This window comes from Protobothrops mucrosquamatus, unplaced genomic scaffold, assembly GCF_001527695.2.
Source record: "Protobothrops mucrosquamatus isolate PMUCROS unplaced genomic scaffold, P.Mucros_1.0 scaffold3411, whole genome shotgun sequence".
Classification (NCBI taxonomy): domain Eukaryota; kingdom Metazoa; phylum Chordata; class Lepidosauria; order Squamata; family Viperidae; genus Protobothrops; species Protobothrops mucrosquamatus.
In genome coordinates this window covers 43,590-56,110 of record NW_015389392.1, presented here as the reverse complement: position 1 = coordinate 56,110, position 12,521 = coordinate 43,590, and the positions used below count along the sequence as shown (strand labels likewise).

General features: G+C 44.7%; 1 protein-coding gene across 2 annotated transcripts in view; it reads right to left on the bottom strand.

The window, feature by feature from the left end:
* Positions 1 to 3,428: 3,428 nt before the first annotated feature.
* LOC107297609 (septin-2) overlaps positions 3,429 to 12,521 on the bottom strand; it is a 34,491-nt gene continuing 25,398 nt past the window's right edge. For both annotated transcript variants that reach the window (XM_015826973.2, XM_015826972.2), the window contains 2 exons: positions 10,105 to 10,199; positions 3,429 to 4,325 (listed from right to left, as the gene is read on the bottom strand). In XM_015826973.2, the coding sequence (XP_015682459.1) occupies positions 10,131 to 10,199 (69 nt within the window). In that variant the 3' untranslated portion in view covers positions 3,429 to 4,325; positions 10,105 to 10,130. The remainder of the gene's footprint in view (positions 4,326 to 10,104; positions 10,200 to 12,521) is intronic.

Genomic DNA, 12,521 nt, shown 5'->3' with positions numbered 1-12,521 from the left:
GAGAGAGAGAGAGAGAGAGAATGACCAGAACATGGTTTGGTTTGGCTCGGCTTGGCCCCAGTATGTGGCCGGAGTAGCTCAGCAGGGTTGCTAGCTGCCAACCAAAGGACAAGGCCCTTAGGATTTGCAAAAGCCACCCACCCTTTCAAAACCCTGCTTTTTCCTGCAAGCAGCCCAGACAGCTGAAACCAACATTCCTAAGCCTGTGTCTGTGTCTTTGCTCTTCAAAGCTGGAATTGGCTTCGCCCTCCTAGCGGGGGCGTCTGTAAAAATCGAGGGGCTCGGAGGGGGAGGGGAGGGAAAGAGGGAGGGTCTGTTTGTCTTTCCTTGAAACAGGGGAGAAAATGGAAGTAATCCCCCACCCACCCCTTTAGCATCATCTGGGGCGCCAAGGGGAAAAGAGAGAAAGAGAGGAAGGAAGGAAGGAAGGAAAGAAGGAAGGAAGAAAAAAAGAAAGAAAGAAGGAAGGAAGGAAGGAAGGAAGGAAGGAAGGAAGGAAGGAAGGAAGGAAGGAAAGAAGGAAGAAGGAAGGAAGGAAAGAAGGAAGGAAGGATAAATGAGTCAACCTTACCTGTTTTTCTTCTATGGGAGACAAACGCAGACGGGCAGCGCCAGAGGATGGGAGAGGACAGGAGGGGGGGGAAGGGGGAAAAAAAGCCAAAATTAGAAGAAGAAGAAAAAAAAGGCCCCTCCCGAGACTCAACGCCCCCTCCCCAAAAAAGGCAGGCAGGTTTTAAAAGCGTGCCTTATTCTCCTCCCCCCCCCACCGACCCCAATAAAAGCTCACCTGGATTGACCAGCTTGCTCTTGTACCGCAGGGCTGTGCTCATCTCGGAGACCCTCGCCCCCTCCCCAAAGAGGGTGTGGGGCTTCCTGGGCTTGCAATCCGAGCCGGGCCCCCCCCCACCCGCTTTCCCGGCAGCGAGCCTTGGCCCCGCCGCCCTCCGAGCTTTGCAGACGCGGCTCCGCTTACTCCGGCGGAGGCTGCTGCAGCGGAGAAGCGGAGCTCCAAGGAGAGGAAAAAAAAAAAAGGGGGGGGGTGTATTAGAAAAAGGAGGAGGAGCCAAAGGCGGCCTGGCCCCGCCCAACGGCTCGCCGACAGCCAATCCCAACCCAGCCCCGAGCCGGCCGATCTGTTTCTTCCCCCCCCCCCCCCCTTTCATCTTTTTCTCAGCTCCCGAAGGATGAAAACTGCGGAGGGGAGAGCGAGGCGCGCGCCCTGGTTCTTTTTTTCCCCCCACCCAACCCCATCTTCGCGCTGCATCGAGGTCATTCCAGGCGCTAGTCATCATGATTTGGCTGAATAAATAGATAGATAGATAGATAGATAGATAGATAGATAGATAGATAGATAGATAGATAGATAGATAGATAGATAGATAGATAGATAGATAGATAGATAGATAGATAGATAGATAGATAGATGATAGATAGATAGATAGATAGATAGATAGATAGATAGATAGATAGATAGATAGATAGATAGATGATAGATAGATAGATAGATAGATAGATAGATAGATAGATAGATAGATAGATGGCTTCCGGAACCAGGAAGGTAAAATAGCAAATTCTCGTTCCCGCAGAGCTGGGGCGATGGTGTTAGCTGGGAATGTGTGGCAGGGTAGTCAATGGGGGATTCTGGGATTTCCGGGGGGTGGGTGGGGGTGTTTATGATTGGGGTACAGTCTCCTCTCTGTTCTCTTTGCTGCAGCCCCCAGCCTCTAAAAAACAGAAAAAAGGGGGTCTCACCTCAAATGTTAAAACATCGGCACGACCCTCCGTTTTGTTTCGTACGCCTAAGATTTCCTGCAAAATGTATTGTTCTAGCACTGATGACGTTACCTAGTTGGGTCATGAAACGTCTGCAAGAAAACCACCAAGCTGAGAGAGCATTAAGGACCCCACAGTCCTCCTCCTCCTCCCTCTCCACAAACCCCCACTCCCTTCTAGCACTGATGATGTTACCTAGTTGGGTCATGAAACGTCTGCAAGAAAACCACCCAGCTCAGAGAGTGCCAAGGACCCCCCCCCCCAGTCCTCTTTTTCCTCCTCCCCCTTACTCCCTCTTTCTCAAGGTGAGAGAAACCTTGACTACTACAATGGATCGACCCAGTACTTTACGGACGTTCTTTTGGGGGTTCGAGTCTCTCGTGATTTACTTATGTTTATAAGAGAAAATAATTTCGAAGAAGAGGGGATTTACTAAATAAGGTGGGTGGGAAAGTTTCAGTGGACTCAAGTTTCGTTCATTTGGAACCGGGACCAAGACGGAGTTGGCAACCGCTTTGTGGCAGGTGTGGGTGTATTATGCCAAGAAGTTGGCATAACACAAGGCAAGGCCCCAGTCTCCCACACCTTCAAGGGCTCGTCTGCCTTGGAGGTCCACCCAGGCCCCTTTAAGAAATAACCACAATGGACAATTAATTACAACCCAGAATTTTGTTGGGATAAATGTCCATTAGTCATTAAAAAAAAAAAAAGAGGGCACACCGGAGAGGGTAGAAGTAGACTGGATGGTGGGGATTTTAATTTGATTGGTTGGTTACTATAAGGTTGTGTTATTCCGCCTATTCTTCATTTAGCTGACAGCCGTGGATTAACACTTCTCATTATGATGATTGTCTAGACACCATAGCCTATCCTTGGGCATTTATTTAAATAGCCTGATTGAGCTGAATGTTTGAGCATTAATACATTGGGTGTAAGGGAATTTACTGAATTGATTTGTAAGTAGGAGGTCTTTTTATCTGGGTCCCAGGTTTTAAGAAAGGCACCGAATAAAGACATGTACCTTTATTGTTTTACAGCTCAAAAATGAATATTGGACGGTTTGCTCCGTCCATCACCGTAACATCCCAACAAGCCACTCGCACATCGATTTGCTAAGAGCATCCATGCGCTCCCGGTGGTCCAGATGTGCCCAGTTGGTCATAAAAGATCCAGTAGTCCTCAAATTAACGACCATAATTTTGGTGGCAAGTCGTGATCCCCCATCTGATTTTTATGACTTTTTCTGCATCAACTCTGGCAAGTCAAACTGAATAACGTTCTGACAGGGCCTCGCGTAGCGATGGAAGATCCGATTGTGGGATGTTGCTTTATCACTGGAGGCTTTTGAGAAGAGATTGGACAACCCACTTGTCTGGAACGGAGTAGCGTCTCTCCTACTTGAGCAGGGGGTTGGACTAGATGACCTCCAAGGTCCCTCCAACTCTGTTACGCTGGTCCCAATTGTGCTCTTAAGTTGAGGACTGCTTGGATCCCTGCCTGGCCTATCCCAGCCCTGTTTGATTTCTTTTCCAAAATTCCAAAGTTTTCAGGAAAGGACACTTCCACCTACTTACCTTTCCCACCGTTGTTTAAAGCTCTAGAGATTTCGTCCACAAGTTTTCTCGCCCCCCCAAAAAACAGACAGGAAAACCCAGAGTTTTCACAGGTGGATTCCATTTATTATAAAAACGGTCCAGAAAATTAGTGTCACGATGCCTACAAAAACCTTTTGAGGATTTATATCATTGTTCTCTCAACCGAACAGAGCCTTAAATTTGATAGAAAACACAGTGAGAATCTAATACCCAAAAAATCCACGAGCGATTTTTTTTTTTAGAAAGAAATTTAGAAATTTCTTTTAGAAAAAAGACGGCATGTCGTGTTCTACCCATAGTTTTTAAGGCATTGTGGGTGAAATTCTCCAAATTTTTCACATCACTGACGAGGTATAGTTTTTCTGTTCTGTACCGTATTTTTTTTTTTTAAAAGGGAGCACCAGAAAGGAAGAATTTGATCCCCTTGTGACCGACAAACATTTTTTTAAAAAGCGGAGAGAAGAATGCTATAAACTCACCGATGGCTGCAAATAAATGTATATACAACTTACAAAGTTCAGAAGAATTGGGCAAGACTAACTGAAAATATACTTCCGGCAGGGCTTATAGTACAGATTCAGAAATTGGCTTAATGAAGAAAGAAATTAAAAAAAGATAGAAACGTATCAAGAGCCACCTGGGCGGAAGAGAAAAAAAAAAAGGAATAATTCCTGCTTCTAAAGCTTAGCAGATATGACGTGGCATGTTAACTGGGGGGGGGGGATTTTAAACAATGCATTCATGCATAGCAAGACGTGAAAGAAGATAGAAGCAACGTTATACATATCCATGGACAGGTGTTTTTTTTTCCCCAATAGGAAATTCAAGGTTTTTTAGCTGCACGGGGTCATATCCTGGTCCGGTATCCAAGCGTGAACCTCTCAAATCCATTAGTGTCATCACTGAAATTCAATTTGAATTCATGGCCCCTTTTTTCTTAAGACCATCGCATCCCCACTGTAAGGAAGAGCACAAGGCAAGAGTTTAGAAGAATGGCTGGTGTCCTTGACTTATAACCGTCCGTTTAGTGACCGAAGTAACAACGACACTGGAAAAAAGCGACTTGTGACCGGTTTTCGCACACGCAACCGTTGCAGCATTCCCCACGGTCACGTGATCACAATTCAAGTGCTTGGCAATTGGCACGTACTTATGGCGGTTGCAGTGTCCCGGTGTGTGTGTGTGTGTGACATGATCCCCTTTTGGGACCTTCAGACCAGCAAAGTCAAGGCAGCTTCCCTTAATAACCGGGTTACTAACTTAAAACAATGCAGCGATTCGTTTAACAACGGTGGTGAGAAAGGTCGTAAAATGGGGCAAAACTCACTCAGTGGCAGAAATTTTGGGCTCAATTGTGCTCGTAAGTCGAGGGCTTCCCTGTGGTGTGTAGCTCCTTTTTTAAAATTATTTTTTTTGCTGTGCTGGAAATGAAGACTTTTGTTGCAAAATCAATCCCCTTTTTGCATAATAATAGTGCCTGTGCTTTTAAATGAAGCGCTGCTCTAGCACATGGCAGGGATTTTAAGCTGGGATAGTTTTGGCTGCCTCGAGGGCACCTACGCAAAGCCGGTTCAACCGAGAGCAGGAAAAGAGAGACAGCTATTGTGGTGTGTGTGTGTGTGTTTTTTTGTTTTTTGTTTTGCCAATGTCCGTTCATAAAGGGCGTAATTTTGGAGTTTCCAGCCAGATCAGAAAAGCTGGAAGTGGCTGAGCGAAGGCAAGGAGAGGAATGCTTGAATGGAGACAGGAAGTCCAAAGAAGTAAATACGGGAGTCGTGGGATACCCTGTGAACTGACAAAACCATTGTGGCTTATGCTCTCATAGTTCACAGTCAGATTTATACACAGCAGATCTATTAAGAATTCAGCAGTGTTGTGTAGACTGGTTCCACAAGATCTATTGGTCCTGCGTGCAGAGCGGGAATGTGGCTATCACCGCGAAAAGGGTGATGCAGTGAAGAAGAAGAAAAAATTCTAGAAAAAAATAATCTTGGGTCTAGTTCAGCTGAATGATCTTCTCTGCTTTGGATCGGAGTTAGGAGAGGGGAGGGGAGGGGAGAGGGGAACAGAAAGGAGAAAGGAAGAGAAAGGAAAGAGGAGAGGAGAGGAAATAGGGAAAGGAAAGGAAATAGGGATAGGAAAATGGAAAGGAAAGGGAGGAAGGGAAATAGAGAAAGGAAAGGAAAGAGGAGAGGAAACGGAAAGGAAAGAGAGGAGAGGAGAGGAAGAGAAATAGGGAAAGGAAAGGAAAATGGAAAGAAAAGGAAATAGAGAGGAAAGGAAGGGAAGTGAAATAGAGAAAGGAAAGGAAAAGAAGAATGGGAAGGGGAAAAGGAAATAGAGAAAGGAAAGGAAAAGAGAATAGGAAAAGAGGAGAAAAGGGAAGGGATCTCAGCTCAGCTCATACAGAGAAAGTGACAAGCCAATATGATTCACCAGGAGACAGGATCTACTCAAACTATAGGGCAGTTCACTAAACCTCCATTGACCATAGCTACTGGAAACTTCCAACATGATGGTTACTCCAAAGAAGGTCTAAACTTCTGGCTAAGTTTCACATTCCAACCTGAAAGACCTGGTGTGTGTGTGTGTGTGTGTGTTCTGCAATGTTCTCCCTAGATGATGTCCCCCATCACCTCCCTTTGGCATTGGACCATGACTCAAGTCTGGTTGCTATGGCGATGCCAGACCTATTTGTCTTCTAAAACCCCACATATTGGTTATCGCAAGGCGCTGAGGGTTATTTTTCAACCTTTTGCAAAAACTCTGCTTGGCAGGAACCAGGCCGGGCATTAGCAAAAGCAACTTGAGATAACAGAGAAAATCATGTAAATGTTTGTCATCTCCTTTTTCTCGTTTTAAATGCTCTCCTGTGATTAATCCCAAGCGAAATAAATGAGTTATTAGCATCTAGTCTAGTGGGATTTCAACGATTGCTTCTGCTCAGAGCCCACTCCAGATGTTATCTGCCACAAACCGAAGATGAAGGAAAGTTAAAAGCGTCTCCTTTAAATTCTCTTTTCCTTTTTTGCAGTTTCCACACACACACACACACCCAGGGGGAGGAAGAAAAAAAAATCAGGATTTATGGGATGCGTTCCTCTTTCCAGAAAAAACAAAAACAAAAATGACATCCCATCATTTAGGAGCTATTTCTGCAGCACTGGCGGATTCAGAAGCTATGAACCACCGTGAGATAAACCTGGGTCAGGTTTTTGCAGTCTTAAGCAAAAGGGTGGGGGAAGAACGTGACCGAAATCTGCTCTCAAAGACAAATTAGGCATAAAGAAGTTTCCGTGTTGTTGCTGTTTCTGGCTTGTTCTTCTTCCAGCAGCCCAGGGCAGCCTCATTAATATACCTCCTCCCATTTAATTCCTTCCAGAACTTCCAAGGCTATGTAATGGCATGTGGGAACTGACCTTGCAAAACTGGGCCAGGCAGACAAGAGACCTGTCAGATAAGAGACTGCCTAGCCCACGGCTACCTAATGGGTGGGGAAAGAGACTTGGAAGGGACCCTCCCTAATTTCTTGGGATGTAAAGGAGAGAGCTGTAATGGTATGTGGGAAAAAGTTGGGGAGATGAGATGCTGCCTAGGGAATGATTAGATGATGGACAGCATAGCCTGGGCTTCATAATGGGTGGAGAAAGAGACTCAACAAGGGACCCTCCCTAGTTTCTCAAGGTGTATAGGAGGGGGCTATAATAATATGTGGGAAGACCCTGGAAGACGGGGCAGAAAAGGGCAGAAGAGAGGCTGCCAGCAGTCAGATAAGGGTCCGCTTACCCCACAGCTGGACAATGGGTGGGGCAAGAGACTCAACAAGGGACCCTCCCTAGAAAGAGTTCGACATATGCTCCCCCGATATTGCCATACACCCTTTCTGGAACCCTCTGACCTGTTTCTCTGTGACGGTTCCCTTGCCAGTCTATTCCCTGGCGAATGGGGTGTCGACCTGTTACCCACCCCGTTCTCCGAATCTTCCCTGGGAGGGATCAAAGAGTTCAACATTTCTCCTACGTCCCCTCCCCCTCTCTTATGCACAGGCAGTCCTCGACTTGCAACCGTTCGCTTAGTGACCTTTCCAAGTTACAACAGCACTGGGGAAAAAAGTGACATGGCCATTTTTCATAAGGCCACTGCAGCCTCCCCCAGGGTCACATGATCAAAACCCAGAGGCTTGGCAACTGATTCGTATTTACGACGGATGCAGCGTCCCCGGAGATCACGCGATCCCCTTTGGCGACCTTCTGACAAAGTCAACGGGGGAAGCCGGATTTGCTTTACGACCGTTGTTACTAACTAATCGACTGCAGTGTTCCGCTCAATGACTGTGGCAAGAAAGGTCTTAAAACGGGGCCAAATTGAACGGAACCACCGCCTCGCTTAGCAAGAGAAATTTTGGGCCCAGTTGCGGTCGTACGTTGAGGACCCCCTGCCTATTCAAACTGGCAAGATTCGGCCATGTAGCTTTGCAATAAAATAAGACGTCGTTCTGGAATCGAAAGCAGGAAATCGATGCGGTAAATTCAGTTGCAGATTGAAACCTCCTGCTTTTTTTTTTTAAAACCTCCATTCCTAATATTTCAGCTTTTGTAGCCAACAAAATTGGGCTATTCCCTCGTTCTCCCAGCAGCAGACAAATACCCCTCTTGGCTGCAACCAGGCGGGAAAGTTTGGCCGCCCCCTTAGACTGTGACTCAAGCCAAGTTTAGTTATGACACTTCCTGTCCCAGGAAAAGTTTCCATTCCGATCGCTCCAGTTTTGAAGTTTGAAAGAAGCAACTCTACGACTTAATTTTTCTTCCTTATTTTTTTTTTTTTTGCAGGAGCAGCCAAGCCGGGAAAAATAAAAAACCAGACCATGTGTACCGGGATATCTCATTTTCAAAAAATGTGGATCCCACAGAATTTTGGCGCGTTGATGTGTCTAGACTGGGAAGTCAATTTCTAAAAGTTTGCTTTGGAAAAGAAGTTTCTTTCTGTTAGAAAACAGGCCACTTCAGGAAGCAAAGGAAGGTTAAATGGCTTCTTCGGAATGCTTCCGCCCATCATCGGTTTGAAATAGACTGCCAGCCAATCGCCAGCAGCTTCCTGGGTGGAGCTATAAGTGGGAGGAGCTTGCGTTCCCAAATTTTAATTTTTTAATTTTCTATTCTCCCAGGGGGTGGGGAGGAAAAAAACCCAACTGTGCCCATGTTGGTTGAAGCCAACAGTCTCCCAGTCGAAAGCCGAAAGTCTTCTCCATCCTGGCTTGTTGATGTCAAATTCACCTATCATTTTTGGACATAAACAATGGCTATTTCAGGATATATTTAGTTTGGTTTCTCCTTGGAAACCACTTCTAGACTTTGTGCTCGAGGGAGGGAAAAAAATGAAATCTTGACTCTGGCATTTGCTGATTAGATGAATTTGTGGTTACAGAAAAGCTAGGATTTACCAAGTATGTAAAAGTAAAAAGTTGAGGCTGTAATTTTATTTTTTATTCTACTGCGCTGAAAAAATGTAGAAGTCAATGCCCTTTTTCTTCTTCTCTTTATCCTATACTTCTCCTCCCTTTCTTTCTTTCTTTCTTTCTTTCTTTCTTTCTTTCTTTCTTTCTTTCTTTCTTTCTCTTTCTTTTTTCTCTTTTTTTTTCTTCCTTCCTTCCTTCCTCTCTCTCTTTATCTTTCCTTCTTTCTCTTTCTCTCTTTTTCTTTTTCTTCTTTCCTTTCTTTCTTTCTCTCTCTCTCTCTCTTTCTTTCTCCTTTCCCTTTCTCCTTTCTCTGCTATCTTTATTTTTATTCGTGATTTATATTTTGATTGTAATGAAAAAAAAAGACATGACAATGACGATTGTGGTGTGTATAATATATGGCTTGGCACTGAGGCTAAGTCAGCAAACTATGTTAAAATGCAACACGGTTAAGAGAAATGTATAAACCCAGTGACTAGTTCCAGGGAATCCTGTTCTTCTGCTCCTGAATTATTTTGCAAATTACAGGATCATTAAAAAAAAAATGGGACTAATCCTTTGAATGAACTAGAATCATTGGAAGACAATCTAAGCCTTCTACTTCGACAATTACAGTACTTTTTGAAGTGGTGGGAAGTGGTGCTTTTACATCAATGTTACATTCTCTCAACCACAGAAACATTTTGGGTCCGTATTTACTTCAAACAAGGAAAGCAGAAAGCAAGGAAGGAAAAATAAATAAACTTCCTTCAATGTGGAAACTGTTACAAAGCCCGATGGTGGAACACAAGCCACAGGGCTTGAGGTTTTACATTTTAACAGGTCAGCAAAGCACAGCCGGTGCTCAAAACTGACCATTTAAAGAGCATCTAACATCTTACAAGCCTATATTTTTTCATTTCCACCTTTTAAAGAAAAAAACACCAATCTTCAGGCTGGATTCCTTCTTGCCAGCAAAGGTAAGATTCCTTCTTACCAGCAAAGGAGATCTACAGAATTTCACTGAATATGGAAGTTGGGTGTTTTGGCTTTGCTTGTGTGTGCGGACCGACTGCTGGCATGCCGCGGACCGGTACTGGTCCATGGACCGGGGATTGGGGACCCCTGCAACAGGGTATTGTTAGGCCACCCTCAGCCTCCCTTGCTGACTGCTGTTGCTCTCAATACTTCGAGGGATGGGAAGCTGATCTCTCTTTCATCTCTGCATCAACTCCAAATAAAATAAAATAAAATAAGCCTTTGTGTATTTGGGAAGCTCGAGAATGTAAAAGCCATACTTACCGTCAAAGATTTAGGAGACCTCCTCGTTACTCGTCCACAGGTTTGATCCTCATCTGGGCTTGCATGTGGGCGATCATCTCCTGCATACGACGCAACTGGATGGGGAGAGGGGGAGAGAAAAAGAGGGAAAATGCAGTGAGCCCAGTTAAACCCACCCCTTGAATTTTAGCTACCTTACCGAGGATGCCTCTTGAGGTGACCTGCCTAACGGCACAACCAGGAACCTTATTTTTATGACAAAAGACCCATTGCAAGCAGGGCCCACTTATTCAACAAACAGCAACAGCACTTAAGACTTATATACCGCTTTGTAGTGCCTCACAGCAGTGGTCCCCAACTTTTCCATCTTGGAGGCCTGGACGGGCATGCGTGGGGGGGCGTGAGTGGCAGGCACACATGCACGAGCACACAGCTCCACTGGTGCGAGCGGCGGGCACGTGCACCCTCCACTTTTTTCTTTTTATATATATATATATTATTTTTCAAACAGACAAAATACACAATACACAATACATTTTCCTTTTTCCTTAACAATACTATGTCCGAAATGGTATTTGTCCGAAATGGTATAGGGTTTCCTGCCTGAGCAGGGGGTTGGACTAGATGACCTCCAAGGTCCCTTCCAACTTTATCATCATTATTATTATTATGTCCTATATCTCTTACGTTTATTAATAATTATTTACATTACTTCTCTTACTTACAATACTGCATTCTAACCACTGTGCACTATGGAAGGAAGGAAGGAAGGAAGGAAGGGAGGGAGGGAGGGAGGGAGGGAGGGAGAGAGGAAAGGAAGGAAGGAAGGAAGGAAGGTAGAGCATTAGCACTTAGACTTCTATACCACTTCGCAGTGCTTTACAGCCCTCTCTAAGCAGTATACAGAGTCAGCCTCTTGCCCCTAACAATCTGGGTCCTCATTTTACCGACCTCAGAAGGATGGAAGGCTGAGTCAACCCTGAGTCGGTCAGGATCGAACTGCTGGCAGTGAACTAGCCTGCAATACTACATTCTAACCCGTGTGAAGGAAGGAAGGAAGGAAGGAAGGAAGGAAGGAAGGAAGGAAGGAAGGAAGGAAGGAAGGAAGGAAGGAAGGAAGGAAGGAAGGTAGAGCAATAGCATGTAGACTTATATACCGCTTCACAGTCCTTTACAGCCCTCTCTAAGCAGTTTACAGAGTCAGCTTATTGCCCCCAACAATCTGGATCCTCATTTTAGCGACCTTGGAAGGATGAAAGGCTGAGTCAACCTTGAGGCACAGTGGTTAGAATGCAGTCTTAATTATTTAACTGAATTAATCTTAAAATGAATTCTTTGTCGGTAAATTTAAATTTCACACGCACATCCCAAGAACTTCCATTCAGAAAACCAGCAAATAACGGGGAAGACATTCCCACGATGCTGCGACAGGCTATTTGGTATTCCAGGTATGTTTTAACTAGCCACTAATCTGGAGGCGTGTGGCCAAAACACACAACCGGCTACAAACTGCTTGCAATTATTACTGCCTTCCCTTCTCCCGTGGGAATCATTTTCTCCCATGGGATTTCTTTGGGTATTGCAGAAGCTACATTCTTCAAGTATGACCCACTGCTAGCTCCATGCTATTTATGGAGAGCAATTTTTTCTTTTTTCCATCCATTCTGGCCTTTACGGTAAACCGAACAAGGAAAGACTAGAAGAATTTTTTAATAAAAATAACCGCGGCAGGAAGGGGGGGGAAGGATGAAGAATTCCACCAAGAGCATGTCTGTATTACTATGAAAACATTAAAAAAGAAAAAAATCTAACTGGCTTCATAATTTATCCAAGGATGAATAGTAATTTCATTGCAGATTAAACAGCTCTATCCTTGTTCCTACTTCACTTCCTGCTTTATTCATGATTATCCACTGTCTTCTCCAAATTCCTGCATTATCTACATATTTAAGAGGCCCAGGGATTTAGCAGCCACCCAATTTGTACAACACCCTGCCCTCTTGTGGCTTTATAACTCTTGCATAATTTGGTTTTTTTTTTAATCAAACAAAATGCAATAAAAGCCAAATGATTAGCGGTAACACCATAAGGAACAAAACACAGGTAACCCTCGATTTACAACAGTTTGTTTAGTGACCGTTCAAAGACACAATGGCACTGAAAAAAGGGGACTTATGACCAACAAAAGTGCGTATAGTCAAGGCCATGGTTTTCCCAGTGGCAATGTATGGCTGTGAATGTTGGACCATAAGAAAGGCTGAGCGCCAAAGAATGGAGGCCTTTGAACTCTGGTGCTGGAGAAGACTCCTGCGAGTCCCCTGGACTGCAAGGCGATCCAACCGGTCAGTCCTAGAGGAGATCAACCCTGACTGCTCTTTAGAAGGCCAGATCCTGAAGTTGAAACTCAAGTACTTTGGCCACCTAATGAGAAGGAAGGA